Source organism: Kogia breviceps, chromosome 14 (assembly GCF_026419965.1).
Source record: "Kogia breviceps isolate mKogBre1 chromosome 14, mKogBre1 haplotype 1, whole genome shotgun sequence".
Classification (NCBI taxonomy): Eukaryota; Metazoa; Chordata; class Mammalia; order Artiodactyla; family Physeteridae; genus Kogia; species Kogia breviceps.
In genome coordinates this window covers 12,329,910-12,349,998 of record NC_081323.1, presented here as the reverse complement: position 1 = coordinate 12,349,998, position 20,089 = coordinate 12,329,910, and the positions used below count along the sequence as shown (strand labels likewise).

The 20,089-nt window shown below is 50.2% G+C and overlaps 1 protein-coding gene across 10 annotated transcripts in view; it reads right to left on the bottom strand.

Annotated features, from left to right (window-relative positions):
* The window catches only part of PREX1 (phosphatidylinositol-3,4,5-trisphosphate dependent Rac exchange factor 1), a 194,972-nt gene that overhangs the window by 101,661 nt on the left and 73,222 nt on the right, over positions 1-20,089 (bottom strand). For 8 of the 10 annotated variants that reach the window (XM_067014051.1, XM_067014052.1, XM_059036024.2 and 5 more), the window contains 3 exons: positions 15,648-15,719; positions 10,024-10,146; positions 1,356-1,460 (listed from right to left, as the gene is read on the bottom strand). In XM_067014051.1, the coding sequence (XP_066870152.1) occupies positions 1,356-1,460; positions 10,024-10,146; positions 15,648-15,719 (300 nt within the window). Of the gene's footprint in view, positions 1-1,355; positions 1,461-10,023; positions 10,147-15,647; positions 15,720-16,377; positions 16,411-20,089 lie in introns of those variants that run through there. The other 2 variants (XM_067014055.1, XM_067014057.1) reach the window with 2 other exon arrangements.

The following is a 20,089-nucleotide window of genomic DNA, read 5'->3' as shown; positions in this document are numbered from 1 at the left end:
CCACGTGACTAAGTTCTGGCCAATGGGATGTGAGCAGATGTGTGCAGCTTCCTACTGTGCCCTTAAAAGGGGAGGGGCAGGCCCTCCTTCCCACCCTTCCTGCAACCCACCACCTGGAGTGTGGAAGTGGTGAGAAGTCGTCTTAGACCATGTCAATGAGGGCACATACTAGGGCACTGGCCCCTGACATTGGGACCCCCATACCACCCCCAGACTGCCTACTTCCACATTCTTAACATGGGAGAGAAATAAATGTCTACCTTGTTTAGACCACTGTTACTTGGGATGTCTGTAAGGCAGACAAATGTATACCTCAACTCATAGACAACAGACAGCGGCCAGTAAAGCCCCAAGGAGATCACAAATGAGAACCTGTTTTATACACAAGTGAATCGTTTGATTGTAGGAAAGACCATCATGGGTGTCTGTGGTTTTGCCTGACCAACGTCCATTCCCAGCTTACTTCCACAAGTGCAAACCAACATCCTTTAGGGATCCACCCACAGCCTTAGGGCCTGTAGTATGAATGGAGTTGACCCCGCCCTCCAGCTCCAGAAGTGACCAATCCGAGCACCAGCCAATCCCTCTGTTTACAGCAACTTGTTCACAGATATGGTCTTGAGCCAAGCTGAGCCAATGAACATCAGACCCAGAATTTTTGTTGTTACCATTAGAAAAGAGGAGCCCTCTTTATCCTGGAGTTGCTTGGCTATGAGAGGTATAAGCCAGGCGCCAATGGAGGCTACGTTGCCACCACATGCGGAGAGCCTGCCTGGGAATGGAGCCAAGGTGAGAAAAGCAGAACCAAGAGACACACTCCTGATGATGTCACTGGAACACCAGATTCTGCTGTACCTGAAGCTCTCTCAGGTCCTTCCAAGAAAGTGAACCAGTAAATCTTTTTTTTTCCTTAAGCCAATTTTAACCAGATTTTCTTTCACTTATAATTAAATAATACTAATAATATTGAATACAATTGTTAATACTATTGTTATCAGTCTTATCAGGATCATTACTTTAGAACAGGAATTGGCAAATTTGGCCCTAGAGCCAATCCAGCCCTCTATGCCTATTTTTATAAATAAAGTTTTATTGGAATACAGCCATGCTCATTTCTTACATTTTACTTATGGCTGTTTTCACGCTACTGCAGCAGAGTAGAGTCGTGATGACAGGGCTGTAGAACGCAAAAAGGCAAAAATCATTCACCATCTAGCCCTTTACAGGAAACATTCACGATACCTGCTATACACAGACTGCCCTAGCTGAGGAAGGGATCAGGTACCATGGGTCCGTGTGGATTCGCAGGGCTGAGGCAGAGAGGAAGGAAGAAGCAAGGGTGACGGTTAACTCACCAAAAGGAAGGCCCGCACGGTGGGGATCTTGTTCAGCTCCACAAGCAGACGCAGGGCCTTCTCGTGGTTGCTGCAATATTCTTCGTATACGCAGAACTTGTCCTTCTGCAAGACAAGGACAGAGCCTGTGGGAGACAGGTCACGGCAGGAAGGCAGACGCTCTGAGATGTACGGACAGCTGGGCCAGCAGGCCCGGGAGGAAAGGCCTATCCCACACCCTGACCCTGAGACATACCCAGCAGGCGGGATTTCAGATGAAGTCGCTCCCACTCTCTACAGACCTCTCAGCCTCCACTCTTGCCCCAGTTCTGCACCCAGTAACCTCTCAGGAAGCAGCAGGGCCCAGGGTCAAGTACACAGACTCAAGCCAGGCAGCCTGGGCTTGAACCCTGGCTGTGCCTTTCTAGCTGTGAACTTGGGCAAGTTACCTGACCTCTCTATGCCTTGGTTCCCTCACCTGTTAAGGTGGAGTTGATTATAGCCCCTCACTCATGGGATTGTTACTGAAATTAAATGACTTAATAGGTGAGGTTTCAGCATACAAGAAGTGCTCAATAAATGTCTTTAGAATCAAAACACAAGTCAGATTGTGTCACCCCACTGCTTAAAACCCTCCAATGGTGTTCTATTACGCTAGGAATGAAATCCAACACTTTATTATACCTTTCAAGGGCCAGACAATGTGACCCTGAGTTTCTCTGATCTCATCTCACCAGCCTTCTATCTGCTCCTTGAATTTGCCAAGCCTGTTCCTACCTCAGGGCCTTTGCTCCTGCTGTTCTTTCTACCTGGAACACTTTTGCCTAAAGCCTGGCTACTCCCCAGCATTCGGGTCTCAACTCAAATGCCACCTCCTCAAATGACCTCTGGACTACCCTAGCTAAAGTGGCCACTCAGGTGTACTCTATCACCCCCACACCCCCGTCTTCATTTTCTTTATAGCATTCTCACAATCTGGAATTATCCAGATTATTTGTTCATCATCTGTCTTTTCCCACTTGGCAGTCGGCTCCCTGAAGGCAGTGACCACATCCTCTTGTTCACTGAGGTGTCCTCAGGTCCTAGCACGATGCCTGGCACACAGTAGGCCCTCAATAAATACTGACTAAATGAACTCTACACACCTACTAGGTGCAATGCCCTGTATATAAGAACCAGAAGAGTCTAAATAAGACTCAGGAATTTGGGGGAACAAGTAGATCTCTGGTCACTGCCACACAGCAGAGGCACTGCTGAGGCAGGGGGATAGCTCCCTTGACCTCCAGATACCCCTAAGCCCAAAGCTGGACTCTTTCCAGCCTAGAGGTCACCTGTGAGTCACCAGGTCTGTAACCATCAGTCAGGGTTTCCGGGACTGAAAGGGACAGGAGCCGACTTCGTTAGCAGGAAGCTCTCCACTGAGCATACTCAGTTCGCAAAGGCTCACAGAACACCTCCTCCCAACCCACCAAACCCCAAACAAGGATGTCCTGGGGAAGGCTGCAGGACAGGAAGGGCTGAAGGTGGCTCAAGGGCCTTGACCTTGGGCTGGGGGGTGGCCAGGAGACCCCAAGAAGCTAAGGAAGGAAAAGGTGGGTCTGCAAAGTAAGCAGCTCGTCTTGCTTCTGCACAAGCCCCCAGTCATCCTGCCGGTGGGTGGCTGCAGGAAAGAGGAAACCCACGAGGAGAGAGAATGGGTTTCAGAATTAGTAAGCCACCCCAACCCGGCCCAGCTCCCCCTGGGGCTCCGTGTACACCATCTGAGCAAATGCCCTGAGCAGCGAAGTGCCCGCAGCCAGAGCCGGGGGCCAACACGTAGTATGTACTGAGCAGTTAGGACATGCCACCCTCTGCTCTCCTGGAATGCGGGTAAGACTCACTCACACCTCACAGTAACCTGACACTGGAATCACTGTATTCAACCCATTCACACATGGGAAACCAATGAAAGGTCATGAGCCCAGGGTCTCACACCTAGCGAAGTGGCGGAAGGAGGATCCGACCTCTCTTAACCCCCATGCTGACGTCCGGCTCTGCAGCCAAGAGCCTAGAGGCCCTGCTATTAGCACAGCTCCAAGATAAGACACCAAAGCCCCCGTGGCTACAATCAGCATCAGCCTCATAAGTGCAAGTCCAGGTTCTACAGCCAGACCACCCAGTTTCACAGCCCGACTCCCCCAGCTCACCAGCTCTGTGACCTTGGGCAAGGCATGTAATGTTTCAGAGCCCCTGCATTCGTGCCTATAAATTATAGACAGTAATGACCTCCCCGTCATAAGGTCACTGTGAGGGTTTATCAGGTGAATTCACAGTAAATGCGTAAAACAGTGCATAGTAAGGGCTTAACTTAACTGTTAGCCGCTATTGTTATTGCTGTTGTTGATGTTGCTGTTATTACCACGGTTACTATTTCAGCAAGTTCCTCATCCCATTGGTGAATCCATCTATGACAGGTGGGACAGTGGATGGGTAGGTTTTGATGGCAACGAAGAGACAGGCAGAGCTGGGCGGAAGGGAGCTGAATGGACTCACAGGTCCGGGGAAGGCCACCAGGGAAGGCACCAGGCAGGTTTTGAGGACTGTGGTGGCTCTCGCCTCCCGGTATATTTGATTTCTCATCCTTGCACTGTCCACCTCCCCACAACCACCCCCTGGACCATGAGCTCCGTGCAGGCAGACTTTGCAAACTCATGAGGTCATGGCTACGGCCAGTGGGGACTGAAGTGCCAGACAGAGCGCAGGCCTCGTGACTATTTGATGAATGAAGCAAGAGAGCAGAGAGAGGAACCGAGTGGTGCCCGAGACCCTCGCACCAGCCCCATGCTTCTTCCGGACCACCCCGGTGCACCGCAGTGCGGCCTCGGCTCTTCGCTGGCCCGTGTGTTGTTTCACCCACCCAGCATCCACTCCCCCTTGTTCTGGTCCCAGACCCCAGTTCCTCCCCTGGGGAATCTGCCTCCTACACTCTGACCCCACTGACTCCACTCCATCCCAGGCACCATGGGTGAGCGTGTGACCCAGGCCACACCAATCAAAGAGCTCCCGGTCCCGGCAGCAATGGCCACGCGACCCAAACTGGGCCAGTGAGAGCCCTTAAGGACTCATGTTGGAACTGCTGTGAAGCAAAGCTCTCTTTGAACTTTTGTTACTAAGTTAGCAGACTGTCACCCTGAAACTGCTGAGGGCCACCTCTGCCACCATGCTAAGAATTACAAAACAGAGGAAAGCAGAGCCTAGAGATAAAGAAAAACCAAGTTCTGAAAACATCATATGGGGTCCTGGATCCAGCTATACCTGATGCCAACACACCCTGAATATTTCATTTGTAGGAGCCAATAAAGTCCTTTTTTTGTTTAAGCCTATCTGAGTTGTTTTTGTCACTCGCAGTGAAGATAGTACTAATATATGCACACTCTAAAAGGGGAAGAAAATGAAAAAAATGGACCCAAGTCTGGTGTGATGACAGTCTCTCTGTTCATCTCCATCTGTACCATGAAGGGGTTGGACCAAAAAGCACAGCCAAATCTGTTCATTCTCACATGCCAACCCCAATCAGTAAGTCCTGCTGTCTGGAACACTAGTGAGAAGAATTCTGGAACCCCATGGAGAATGCTGTGATTGACTAGCAATGTCTGCCACGGATGCAGGAGAGGGGAATAAGTCATAAGATCGCCACAGGTTTGTCATTCCTCATTCCCTGAGCCCCTTCTCTGACACACTGTGCAATGTCATCCTCTCCTTCAGCCTGTGAAAAGGGCAGGGGAGAAGGCTTGAGACTTGGAGAAGTTAAATTTAGCAAATGACAACACCCCTCTTCAAAACCGTGCCACGTTTCATCACTCCCATCTCCTTTCATTGAGCTCAACCCCAGCTGCATCGTAGGCCGAAGATGCAGCGAATGTGGAAATGCTACCCTTGACAGCTAAGAGGCCAAGTGTTCAATTTCCTCCTTAGGGGCGCCCCGTGGGGCTTTGCTCATTTGGCTTGGAGGAAATGGACAAACCGTTGTGCACACACAGACGTGGGGGTGGGGGGCGTGTGGCCGTGGATTTGGGCTGTGAAGGAGGAGAATGGGGACAGCTGCCAGCTGGGGACAGCTGGGGGAGAGGCTCTAGCCCCCAGAGAGAGCTCGAGGATTGTCAGAAGTGGTGGCTGCCGTCCACAGTACCCAGGGGGTGACACTAGCTCCACGGAGACCATCTGCTCCCTACCACTCATTTCACACCCACAAAGACTGAGACTTGGAGAAGGGAAGGAGCTGGCCATGTAGACCTCTCTGGTGGGGAGGGGAGTATGAGATTCAGGTCACTTTCCGCAAGCTATCTTCCACCTGTCCACACAGCTGTGGGGAGAAGAGGCTAAAACCTAACACAGACCACACCACTTCCTCCTAAACCCTCCAACTCTCATAATGCAGTCCCTACAGGACAGGGCCCTTCCCTCCATCACTGACTCTGCTCCAACCACTCTGGCCTCCCTGCCTTCCTCCAGTGGGCCAAGCCTGCTCCATCCAGGGCCCCTGCCCTGGCTTCCTCTCCATGTGGAATATCCTTCTCCAAGATCCCCTACGTCACCACCTCACAGAGGCCTTCCCTGACCAGGATCGCCAGATAAAACACAAGACACTCAGCTGAGCGCTCATGTCAGATAAACAACAAATCGTGTTTCAGTACAAGGATGTCCCAAACATTGTATGAGACATACTTATGCTAAAATATTATTTGTCGCTTACCTGAAATCCAAATTCATCCAAACACCCACCGTTCTGGGTGTTGTTATTTGCTCAATCTAGAAACCCTGTCCCTGACTTCCCAACTTCAGACAACCTCAAGGAGAGTCACTCCTCACATCTGCATTTTATATTCTTCACAAACCCATGTCCACATCTGAAACGACTTCCTCTGTCAACTGACTAACCCTCCTCCTGGAGCCTCATGGCAGCAAAAAGCAAGTCTGTCTTATTTAGGGCACCATCCTCAGCGCCAAGTACAGTGCCTGGTGCACAGCAGGTGCTTAAAAATGATATAAAGAGACGTTATCATGTAAGACGGTGGAAAAACACAAGTCCAGCAGTCAGACGACACTGGCTCAAATCCCGGCTCCAACACTCACTGCCTGGGTAAGCTTGCGCCCTGACCTACCCTCTCTGGGCCTCAGTTTCCTCATGCGTAGAGTGGGTATAATAACAGCACCCACCGTTAAAGGTTGTTGTGACGTTGTAATGTATTAATATACGTAAAGCGCTCAGACCAGCACCCGGCATAAAGAGAAGGTTCACTGAGTGCTAGTTTGCAATCACCTCAGTAGTCAGTGGTTAGGTTTGGGGGTGAGGGGGTGAGGGAGTCCCCCACTGTCCACTGGCTGGGCAGCAGCGGTGGGCTGGTCTGTAAGCCAGGGCCCCTCACAGGGTCTGATGTGCCCCTTCCTCTCCTGGAGAGCCTGTTCCACAGAGCTCTGTTCCCAGTCACCACCTTACAACCCCGATGCTGTCTGGCTGGCCCTGGTGCCCCCTCCCTTCGGGCCTGTCAGGGGATGCTGTGGTGAGTGTGTCCTATCCGTGAGTCCCTCCCCAGGGACCGTCCTCAGCCTGAGACAGCTGCCTGGCCGGCCCGAGGCTGTCCATCCACTCCCTGGGACAGCCCAAGTCCAATGGGGGTGCAAAGGCCCCGCCACCTCATGGCAATTCAGGGCGACCTAAAGGAAGAGGCACGCCAGCTCCAGAGTTCCCCCAACCCCAGGTGGGGTCAGGCCAGGTGGAGACTGTGCAACCTTCTTCAGCTGCTTCCAACAGGCCACCTGTACGCAGGCCTCCAGCTCCTGGAACCCAACCTACAGCAGCGGCTGCTTTTAAAAAGAACTCAGCACCGCCTTCCACGAGCCTGGGGGGAGCGGGGTGATGACTGCAAATGTTAAATGAAAAAGATGACTTTAAATTAAAAACACGGAATCAGACGTGGAGAAAGCTGACTCCTTTTTCAGCTGTTCCAATTACCTCAAGGAAGGGTCTCGGCGAGGTGTGCTGTGACGCCAAAGCCAGTCAGACACTCTTCATCTTCCTTTTGATCAAACCCAGCGCAGGTCTCAGGCTCAGAGACTCAGGTGGGCAAGAGTTTCTAGACGGAATGCTGTAACACAGCTTGGTTTCTATTGCATTTATTTTTAATAGCAAGAGATACTCATTTTCCACGTCCAATAATGATGCAAATTTCCCTTTTAAATAAGTTTTTTTGACTCTCCACAAAGGCCTGAACATCCACCGTCGGCACATCAGGATTCTGGGGGTAGGCACTGCCGTCACGGATGTCCAGTTTGATGAGGCTACGTGAGGAGGGTTCCGGGCAGCACAGGAGAGGGTATGGCAAAGAGGCTGCCTCCTGGGCTCTAAAATCCCCACCTTCCTTCCTCCAGCCGTCCCCTGCATCTCTGAGCAAATTAGCCCAAGTGGGGACTCAGGATCCGGAGACCCTCACTGGCCAGTGTGCTAAACCTGCTTACCACACCTCTGCAGCTCAGGCAGAGAAGTCGGGGGACACATGGGGCCTGGAGTTACTGGCAAGCTGGAAAATGCACCCTGAGGACCCCTTCCCCGCTTCGTCTAAAGTATGGACTATTCCACTTTCAGCTCAGATGTCATCACTTCACGGGCATCCCCAACTATGCCACCAGCGCCCAAAAGCCTTCCTTGGTGCCCCAGCTGGAATAACACCCATTGCTGACACTCATGCAGCACCAGCTTGGAGCCAGGCCAGATCTCACTGCTTTACTCGAATTAACTCATTTCATCCTCATGACAGTACCAAACAGCAGGTACTATCATTACTCCCATTTTACAGAGTTGGAGACTGAGGCCTGGAGAGGTGAAGTGGCTTGCCCAAGGTCACTCAGCTTTTCAGTTATGGAACAGGGAATGGAACCTAAACAGCCTGGCTCCAGAGAAATGGGGGCTCACTCCTTCCTCTGAACCCAAAGGGAAGACTGTCCCTCCTATCCTTTCTATTTTCCTATTCAAGATACTTGTCCTGGGGAATACCCTGGCGGTCCAGTGGTTAGGACTCGGTGCTTTCACTGCTGGGGCCTGCGTTCAATCCCTGGTTGGGGAACTAAGATCCTGCTAGCCTCGCAGATTGGCAAGAGAAAAAAAAAAAAAAAAAAAGATGTGTCCTTAACCAGTACTGCCACTAGCCCCTCTCACCACATGCACGGCTACCACCCTGCCCGATGGGCACCATCATCTCAGACGCGCAGTGACCTCTTCCTGGTCTCCCCACTTCCCCAGCAGCAGCCCTTTAAATGCAAAGCAGATCACATCCCTGCCCTGCACCACGCCCTCCATCAGTGCCCATGTCACCTGTCTGCTCTCACATTCATCCTATTTCGTACGCTGAGGAATGCTGGCCACGTGAAGAGCTAATAGCCAACATTCAGTGAGCATTTACTGTGGGCCAGGAGCTGTTCGGAGCCCTCTCCTTCCTTGTATTAGCTCACTCGATCCTCAAGGACATCAAGGGTCAGGTCTAGTTTTTTACCCATTTTACAGGTGAGGACACTGAGGCACAGACAAGTTAAAACAACCTGCCAAGGGTGACACAGCCCATGAGCAGCCTGGCTCTGCCATGCTAATCTCGGACCATACAGATGTGATTCCCTGGAGAAGGGAGTTAGTAATTATGACAACGACAACGAAAGTAAGCACCGACGTGGACCGAGTGCTTGCTCCAGGCCAAGGTCTCTCATCTCAGCACCGCTGACACTTGAGGTCGGATAATCCTCTGCTGTGGGGACCGTCCCGCACGCTACAGGATATTTGGTAGCATCGCTGGCCTCCACGCACTAGAAGCCAGTAGCATGGCCCCCTCCCCAGGCTGTGACAACCAGAAATGTCTCCAGACGTGGCCAAATGTCCCCTGGGGGCAAAATCGCCCCCTGGTTGAGAATTGCTGCTCTCGGCTACACACTTTGTTGCTTTACCTCTTTGAGTCCTTCCATCAACCCAAGGAGGCACCACTATCCCTACTGTTCCATCAGAGGAGGAAACTGAGGCTCAGAGAGGACAGGAGTCTGGCCCAGGCCTCGCGCCTGTGAAGCTAGTGCAGGTTTCCTCCCAGTGGGGAGGGTCCTGCGCAGCACGGGTGGAGAAAAGCAGTTGCTTCCTGTGGTCTAGGCTGCCCCCCCTTCCTCCAGCTGTCCCCTCACAATTCTAAGTGACTTGGGAAGAGAGTGGCTATTACAACAAGGATCAGTCTCCCTGTCCAGCAGCCCAAGGGGGCACCCAAGGGTCAGACACCCTCGGTGGCCGGTGGGAGGCCAGACCAGGACTCAAATGCAGGTGTGTCTGACCCGAGTCCACCCTCTTGGTCATGCTGCAGCAGAGGGGCCCTGCCAGGCCAGGAGGTCACAGGAGCCCCAGGACGCAGTCATTCAGCAAAGAGCTCTGAGGAAAGGGGGACCACACCCTACGTGACATTAAAGGGAGGGAGAGCCCACTAAAAAGAGCCCCAGTCTGCTGGGTCCAACCCTCTGCCCATTGTTCCTGGGGGTGGAGGCTGGACCCGCCTGCCCACCTGCCTCTCCCCCTCCCAGACAGACCTGCAGACGAAGCCGGCCAAGGGTGGACAGAATGGGGACCCAGGGGAGAAGCCCACTCCCCAAAAGCTGCAGGCTCCGGTAGGGGCTGGGGCATCGTACTCACGAATTTTAAGAAAACATTCCCAAGTTCATGCTGAGACTGAGGCTCCGGATGTAAACAAAACTCCAAGGCAGCCAAGAAATCCTTATGAACTTCCAGGATGTCTTCAATGTTTGAGAACAGGATCTGCGAGGGAAAAATGAGGCCCAAGGAGAACATTCATCGAGGCGTAGAGGAGACCAAAATGAAGCATAAAAAAAAAAAAAAAAATACATAGGGACTTCCCTCGTGGTCCAGTGGTAAAGAATCCACCTTGCAATGCAGGGGACGTGGGTTTGATCCCTGGTCAGGGAACTAAGATCGCACATGCCGCAGGGCAACTAAGTCCACGCACCACAACTACTGAGCTCACGCACCTCAACTAGAGAGCCTGCGTGCCGCAAACTACAGAGCCCACGTGCTCTGGAACCCGCATGCCACGGCTACAGAGCCCACCCGCCCAGCCTGCATGTCACAACTAGAGAAGAGAAAACCCGCATGCCACAACTAGAGAGAAGCCCACGCACCACAACAAAAGATCCTGTATGCCTCAACAAAGATCCCACGTGCAGCAACTAAGACCTGACACAGCCAAAAATAAATAAATAAAATAAATAAATAACAAATAAATCTTAAAAAGAAAAATACATAACCCCCCGGTGCAGGCAAGGAGGGTGTAGGAAAACGGGCACTCTCATACGCTGGAGCTGACAGAAATCAGGATACTAACAAAAATACTGCCAACATTTACTAAACAGGATTAATGCCTAATCCTGTGCCAGTAACTTTATATGCACTTATGGCATCTAATCCTCACTATAACTCCACGAGGCAGGAGCTATTATCATCCCCAATTCATAGATGAAGAACGGATGCTCAGAGAAGATAATTAACATCCCCAAGGTCACGTGGTCCAGTGAAGCAGCGGAACTGAACTTCACACTCAGCCTGCAGAGGAATATATGCCAAGACATCCATCACAATCTTCATCACGGCCAGACACGCCTGGTATGTCCAACCACGGGACTGATTTTTTTTTTTTTTATTGAAGTATAATTGTTTTACAAGGTCGTGTTACTTCCTGCCATACGGCGAAGTGAATCAGCCACAGGCATACTCATAGGACTGAGTTTTAAAACGATGAGCATACTTCCAGGCATCTATTAAAATGACCTGATAGAAGAAAATGCAATAGCGAAGGATGTTCCAAATGTGCCGTTTAAACTCTCACAAACAATGTATGAGTGCCTGTTTCCCCACAGGAACCTACAAAGTTTGAAATGCACAATCTGACGCACAATTCTACATTGCAGAATTTAACCTTCTGACCGGTCATTTCCAACCAGGGCTAGTTTTGCCTCCCAGGGGACATCTGCCAATGTTTGGGGACATTTTCAGTTGTCACAAACTGGGGAGAAGGATCCTACCGGTGTCTCATAGGTAGAGGCCAGCGATGCCACTACACATCCTATAATACACAGGACAGCCCCCGTGGCAAAGAGTCGTCCGGCCCAACTTGTTCATTGCACCAAGGCTGAGAACTGGGTGGATGGCCAAGACCACATACTGCAGCCTTATCTGCACTAGTAAAAGATTCGACAAAAGCCAAATATCCATTAATGGGGACTCGTCAAATAGTTAAATAAAGTGGACTGGCTATACTTAAATACATGCCAGATTCTGAAATACTTTGAGCCTGTGAAAAGAATCTGCAGGTCTGTAGAAATGGATCTGGAGCCCTGGAATGTTCCTTGATATATACTGCAGGGGGGAGGGGGGGGGATCATGGTGTCACATGGGATTCCAGTATGGGTCCACTTGTGTAAAATCATGCACGCAAAGGTCACTCCTCTCTATGCTGGCAGAAGCAGAGAGCCCCCTGGACAATAACACAAGCTGCTAACCGTCAGGGCCTCTAAGAAGAAGAACTAGGGGAGATTTTTCACTGACTTAAGGCCCTTTGAACTGCATGAATTCCTTTCTCTGTTTTTTGTTTTTTAAACAGGTGCATTTTTTCTTTTTAATTTGGCCACACGGGGCGTGGCTTGCAGAATCTCAGTTCCCCAACCAGGGATCAAACCCAGGCTCTGGCAGTGAAAGCTCCAATTCCTAACTACTAGACCTCCAGGGAATTCCCTAAACAGGTGCATTTTAAATTTAATTTTGAAGAAGGCATTCACAGGGTTCAAAAATCAAAACACAGTAAAATAAATATGGTACGGAGTCCCTCTCCCACCCATCCCCCCCGCTCACCACCCACAGCAGCTGGCAGCCAGGGGTCACCAGTGTCACTATGGCTATGGTTCCCTCTAGGGTTTCTCACCATTCATTCATTCAGCAAGTACTAACTGAGCCCCTACTGTGTGCCAGGCCCTGGGGACACAGCAGGGAACAACGACGTGCCTGCCTCCATGGAGGTAACATTCTACTGGAAGGGGACAGACAACCAACAAATAACTATAGTTTTCTAGGTGAAAAGAAGCACTAGACAAACATAAAACAGGAAGGGAGTCCCAGGGTGGAGCAGGAGGAAGAATTTAGACATTTAAACACAGAGACCAAAAATGTAAGGCCAGACACTATAAAACTCTTAGAGGAAAACATAGGCAGAACACTCTATGATATAAGTCACAGCAGGATCCTTTTTGACCCACCTCCTACAGAAATGGAAATAAAAACAAAAATAAACAAATGGGACCTAATGAAACTTAAAAGCTTTTGCACAGCAAAGGAAACCATAAACAAGACGAAAAGACAACCCTCAGAATGGGAGAAATTATTTGCAAACCAAGCAACCGACAAAGGATTAATCTCCAAAATATACAAGCAGCTCATGCAGCTCAACATCAAAAAGACAAACAACCCAATCCAAATATGGGTGTAAGACCTAAACAGACATTTCTCCAAAGAAGATATACAGGTTGCCAACAAACACATGAAAGGATGCTCAACATCACTAGTCATTAGAGAAATGCATATCAAAACCACAATGAGTTATCACCTCACACCGGTTGGAATGGCCATCATCAAAAAATCTACAAACAATAAATGCTGGAGAGGGTGTGGTGAAAAGGGAACCCTCTTGCACTGTTGGTGGGAATGTAAATTGATACAGCCACTATGGAGAACACTATGGAAGTTCCTTAAAAAACTATAAATAGAACTACCATACGACCCAGCAATCCCACTACTGGGCATATACCCTGAGAAAACCATAATTCAAAAAGAGTCATGTACCACAATGTTCATTGCAGCTCTATTTACGATAGCCAGGACATGGAAGCAACCTAAGTGTCCATCGACAGATGAATGGATAAAGATGTGACACATACATACAATGGAATATTACTCAGATGTAAAAAGAAACTAAACTGAGTTATTTGTAGTGAGGTGGATGGACCTAAAGTCTGTCATACAGAGTGAAGTAAGTCAGAACGAGAAAAACAAATACCGTAAAAAAAAAAAAAAAATACTGTATGCTAACACATATATGTGGAATCCACATATATGTGGAAAAAATGGTTCTGATGAACCTAGGGGTAGGACAGGAATAATGACGCAGACATAGAGAATGGACTTGAGGACACGGGGAGGGGAAGGGTAAGCTGGGACAAAGTGAGAGAGTAGCACTGCCATACATACACTACCAAACGTAAAATAGATAGCTAGTGGGAAGCACAGGGAGATCAGCTTGGTGCTTTGTGACCACCTAGAGGGGTGGGATAGGGAGGGTGGGAGGGAGACGCAAGAGGGAGGGGATATGGGGATATATGTATATGTATAGCTGATTCACTTTGTTATACAGCAGAAACTAACACACCATTGTAAAGCAATTATACTCCAATAAAGATGTTATTAAAAATAAATAAATGAACACGGAAGCCAGGGACAACTGCTCTGAGAAGGTGACATTTGAGTCAAGGTCCCAAGGAATGAAAACCAACTCCGTGGACCCTACGGAGGCACCAGACAGTCTGCAGGGGGAGAGCCCTGAAAGTGGGCAGGGAAGGCCGAGGGGCAGGAGACCACTCGTCAAAGCTGCAGTCCCAGAAGGCCAGGGTCCCTCTTCGTCCCCCTTGAACTCGCCCTGAGGGACACTTGTCACATGAAGTGGCTGGAAGAATCACCCACGCTGTTGGGTTATTTTTCTCTCTCTTCTTCTGTCCAGCTCACATGGTTAAATCTGCTTATGTTAAAGACACATAGGACAGATCCTATTGTTATACTTACTTCAAGGAATGGCTACAGAATTTCAAAATAAATATCTGTCACCTGAGTGTATACCCCAAAGAAATTAGAGCCTGTGTCCCCCAAAAGACATAGACAAGAACGGTCATCACAGCCAAAAACTGGAAATTGCACACATATCCATCCACGGAAGAATGAATGAGTCAATTGCGGCACAGTCGTACTACGGAATACTACACAGCAATGAAAAAGAATGACTTCCGGCTACATACAACAACATGGGCCAATCTCAGAGACATAACAGTGAGCAAAAGATGCCGGGCATGATGAAAGAGCTCATTTTTATATATAGTTCAAGAATAGGCAAATCTAATCAATACCACTAGAAGTCAGTGTTTATCTTTGGGGTGGGAGCATGTACCGGGGGGGGCACAGAGGAGCCTGCACTTAAGATTGTACCCTTTACCGTATGTGAATTATACCTCATAAAAAAGGTAATTTTTTCAAACTGTAATAAATTATATATTTTAATTATAATAGTTTTTAAGTTGTAATAAATAGTTTATAATAAACAGACCTAATAAACAGTAGGTACTCAGTAAGTATTTGCCCAAAGAATGAATGAATGCATGAAAAGCTTTGATCCCAGCCCTACCAGGGAACTGCCATGCACTGGCCCTGTGTAGGTCTCTTTACATCTCTAAGCCTCAGCTTTCTTATCCAAAATACTGGACTCAGAATTGTCAATGTACAAGGTATCCTTATTAACCAGGACATACACAAGGGGATGTCCTGCTTGACCAAGCCCTTTATATGCTGTATATGCTGGCACCTCTGACCCCGACCCTGCCCCGTCTCCCCTCTCTCTGAGGACCAGGACCCTGGAGACCCAAGGACTGGAGGCGGCTTCCCAGAGAGTGAGGCCACATTAGAAAGCCAGGCCTGGGGACTGCTGGGGCCTCCACCATGCACACAGAAAGTCTACTGACTTCCTCTCAAAACTCCCCAGAGCCACAGCCAAGACTTAGCCTGGACCCAATTACTCATCCGCCCAGCCTCGACACTCAACACCCAGTGCAGGGCAGGGGCCAGGGCTGCCAGGAGGGCAGATGGAGGTGCCAGGCTCCCAGGGACACTTGGGCAGGGATTTTCCACTGGCTCTAAGCCAGGGTCCCTGGCATGAGGAGGCTGGAAGACAGGATGGTTGCACTGAGCAAGGGGAGAGCCTCGAGGTGGGGAGTGGGGCCCTGAGGCTGAGTCCTCCTCACATCCTCCAAGCACTGTCTGCTCGCAGGACCCAGAGCCCTCCAGGGGCTGCAGGGAGCAAGCCATTGGGAGGCCAAAGACAGCTGCCCGCGGGGTGGACCCGAGCACCCTCTGAGCACCACCCGGGAGGAACGAGGCAGCTCCACACACAGCGGCAGGGACAGTCGGGAAAGGGGCCAGTCCCGGGTCCGCACCTTGACGTTCTCCTCCGTCAGGCCCTTCTCCACCGAGTCCGCTGTGTTCTGCCGGATGCGATGCAGGAACGCCTGGAGGAGAGAAGCAGGGAGAGGTGAGCGTCCACGCCTCCAGTCCCCCGGAGGTGGCCCCAAAAAAGGTTTACAAGTTCAAATGCCAACTAGGCCCTGGGAGGCACCACAATCCAGGGACATGGGCAGGAAATAAGCAAAAACCTACTCTGCCCTTCAGCCAACATGTGTTTATGGATCATCTACCCCACCAGGCTCCGCAGAGACCAACACAAACCCTGCCCTCATTGAGCTGCACTCACACCTGCTTCGTCACCCGCAGGACCCTCCCAGACTACAATTCATTTTCCTTTTCTGTCCCTCTTGCTTAAAAACTTAACTTCTAAATAATAACCATTCACATGACTCAAAAATCGAAACTATAAAAAGTCAAAGATATGAAAAGTCTCCTATACCGCAGGCCCCGTCCATCCAGTCCTCCCCATCCCCCATGGGAGCCACAGCTCCTAGGGGCCTATGTATCATTCCAAATAAACATACACAGGTTGACCAAAGAGTACAAAGTTCCAGTTATTGGATGAATAAGTCCTGGGGATCTAATGTACAGCATAGTGATTATGGTTAATCATACTCTGTTATATACTTAAAGCTGCACTACGGTGGTAATCATTTAGCAATATATAAATGTACTAAAGCAAGCCGTACACCTTAAACTTACACAGTGTTACATGTCCATTGTATCTCGATAAAGCTGGGGAAAAGAACACAAATATATTTATGTATATACAGATACGTATATACACACACACATACACATATATTCTTATTTTCCCCTTTTTACACACCAAGAGATAGCAGCGTACACAGGATGCACTGCACCTGCTTTTTCCACTTAGAGATCTCTCCATATCACTACCTGGGGAGCACCCTCGTTCTCTTTTCATGGCTGCCCAGGATCCTACTGTATGGATAGATCAGTCGTTCTGCCACTTTTTTCAAGGGCTTGGAACAGAGAAATCATTTCTCTCCTCTGTGATGTGACAGACGATAAAGGCGGGGCCTGGCAGGGATTGTGGGGAACAGGCGAGCATACGTCCATCAAAGCGGGGCGGCTACTCGTCCCCTCCGAGTGCGGCCAGGTGGGAGGGCAACAGGCCCAGTATCACCAGATGTTCCGGGTTTGGGGTTTTTTTTATTTCCCAAGAGAAACAAGAAATTAGGATTTTTTTTTTTTTTTTAAAGCAAAGTCTCCCAGCTTTTAAATGGTGGCAAAAGAGCCATCTGCTTTTGTGAGGAACTAGGTTTTAGGGGTCAAGCATGAAAGTGGAGGGACCAGGGTGGAGGGGTGCAGCCCCTCCACTGATGAGCAATGACAGCGGCCTGGCACTGGTATGGGTGGGACAGAGCAGGCAGGGGACAAGCCACTGAGAGATCCCGTGGACAGGCCGGGGAAACAGAACAGACATGGGGGTGGGGAGGAGGAGATGGGAGCATCTGAGGGAGACTGAGGCCAGCCCCGCTGACAGCAAACTCTGCCAGGTTTGCCCCGACTCTAGGGCTTGTCCCCAGGTTGACCACATGGAGTCCCCTGTGAAAATGACTTCACGGTCCACTGGCCACAATGAGGCATGGTGGCCCGTCAGTCACCTTCCTTGCCATGGGTGGTTCAAGCAAAGGGGAGATCTCTGAGTGGGGGGAGGTGGAAGGGACAGTCCAGGATGGAGGGAAGCAGGGGCAGGCCAGCAGAGAGGAGGTTGCTGGATCCTTTCCCATCATGAGAAGGGACATCCACGGATGTTATGGGGAGCCGGCCACCTGCAGACTCTGCTTTCCTAGGAAGAGGCGCGCTGACACTCCACATGGCAGGTCACAGAGAGGAAAGTCAGGGACACACGGCAAAGTGGCCCAGCCTCTCTGTCCACACTCACCACAGCGTGTTCTCGATCAGTCCCTGCAGCCCGAGTGTATATCCCCAGCCTGGACTTAGCTGGATTTCTGACACTCCACCTGGATGTCCAAGGGGCATCTCAAAGTAACGCATCCAAAACCTAGTTCCTGAACTTCCCTCCAAACCCACACACCACCAAGCCCTTCCCAGCCTGAGGAATGGCACCTCTGCCTTCCAAGTGCTCCAGCCAAAAGCCCCTCGTGGCGTCCTCAACACCCCCCCTCTTTCTCTGACACTCCATTTCCATCCATCAGCAAATGCTATCAGCTTCACCTTCAACATGTATTAAACATTGGACCACTTCTCCCCACCTCCTCAGCCACCCACCTGGTCCAAGTAACCAACACCTCCTGCCTGGACTAATGCAATCACCTCCTCCCTATTCCTTTCTCCACACACACAGCCAGAGGGATCCTTTTAAATATGTAAATCAGATCCTATCAATCCATGGCTTCAAACTCTCCATGGCTACTAGATACACTTAAAAAAAAAAAAAAAATCCACATCTTTCCACAGCTACAGTTCCCCATGACCTGTACTAGTTAATCTCTTTGAACTCATCTTCCAGCATTCCACCCCCCACACACACCTCAATAATCTTCAGCCACATCTTCAACCCCTCTATTCCTTCCAACTGCCAGGCACATCCCTACCTCAGGACCTTTGCACATGCTGTTCCTACCTGCAAGGATATTCTCTCCCAGCTTTGTCCTGAGCCAGCTTTTTCTCATTCATCAGACCTTAGCTCAAATGTCACCTCCTCCAGGATGCCCTCCTTGTCTTCATGCACTTATCACCTTCTCATCTTGCATTAAAAGCCCATTTGTCAGATAAAAAGACTAAGATTAAGCAGTCTACACCAGCGCCTAAGGGAAAGACCAAAATAAGAAGGGAGAATGGCTGGAATGAAACATTTATCCCAATCCAACAACAGAGGCCAGGTTTGGAGACTAATGATTTGGGTTTAAACTACATTCCTCCTCCTTCGTGTGGTGTGACCTCAGGAAAGTGCATTAGCCTCTCTGAGTCTCAGTTTACTCTTCGCAAATACGTAGATCATAGTAATACTGTCGTCCTACCTTTCAGAATGTACTAGGATAAAGTGAATGGGAGCTCCATGAGGGCAGGGTCTGCTTCCCAGCTGTACCCCCAGGGCCTAGACTAGTGCCTGGAACACAGTAAGCTCTCACAAATCAAAGGAAGGATAAAATTTGCCTGACACAGTGCCCGACACATGGCAGGAACCTCAACTCGGGCTACTTGGAAGCCTGATGATCTTTCTCTTTAAAGGACAATGGGTAGAGGGGTCAGGAGACAGGAGTTCCCAGAGGATGTTTTAACAGGGCCTGTGATGCTGCTGGGAAGTCCATCCTCCAGCCTCCAGCCTCCTCAGACAGGAGAGCGACAAAGGTAGCCTCATCCAGCACCGCCAGGGAGAGCAGGAAGCTGGGAGCGCAGCTCGGCTGGCCTAGATCACAGCTTCCTGTCCCACTTTCTCCACAAGAGCACTGCCACCACTATTGTGCTGGGACAATGCGAGGCTCGGGCCACCCACAGAGGAGCCGCAAACAGGCTGGTGTGATGGGCATAAAAGGCAGCTCGTGACCCGGAAAGAATGGGCAGGCAGGGGCTCCGGGCCCAGCCCTCGTGCTGCCCACAGCATGACTGGCTTTTCCAGGCGGCGCCAATGCCCTCTGTGCAAGCAGGATGGTGAAAGGGACCCTCCGGGGTGACTCCGTGTCCAAACCTTGACAGCTTTGAAACACTCGGCCAAAAGCAGCTCTCATCTTGGAAACCTCCCTTAGAGACAAGCCCGTTCTCAGGGTTTCCAGGGCTGCCTGAAACTCTCCTCTGGCCTTGGAATCTTTGTCCATGCCATGGCCATGCTGCACCCCTGCCTGGGCCGCTTCCCTGCATCTGGCCAAGTCCGCCCCTTCTCTTTATGATGATGATGAAATACGTCAAGGAGCCAGAAAAGGACAGAGGAAAATTTAACAAACACCCACAAACGCATCGCTACCCAGTTTCAGCAAATCTTATTAGCATTATGTCAAATTTGCTTTTAACCATTTTCAAAAAGAAATTCATCAAGTCTGGAGGAGGCGCAGACAGGGAAGGGCCATGAAGAAGCCCTCAGGGCGGGGGCTGGAAATATTCTACTTCTTGATCTGAGTCGCGGTTACACAGGCAAACGCATATGCAAAGGCTAATCAGTGTGCACCTAAGATCAGTGCACTTTACCCATGTACCCTGTAAATATTAAACCTCAATGGAGACACAGGAAGAAAGACATCATTACAGAGAGAGGTGAGCTACCTGCGCACCTGCCCACCCTGCAAGGCACCCACTGCCCTGGATAGGTGGTCCTCACCCCCACACATGCCTTCACCCGCTTACCAGGCACGTGTGAATCGAGGAGCAATGAAGAACACCGTTTTGCGTGCTTTTACGACATTTGTATAAATGACGTCCTGTCAGCAAC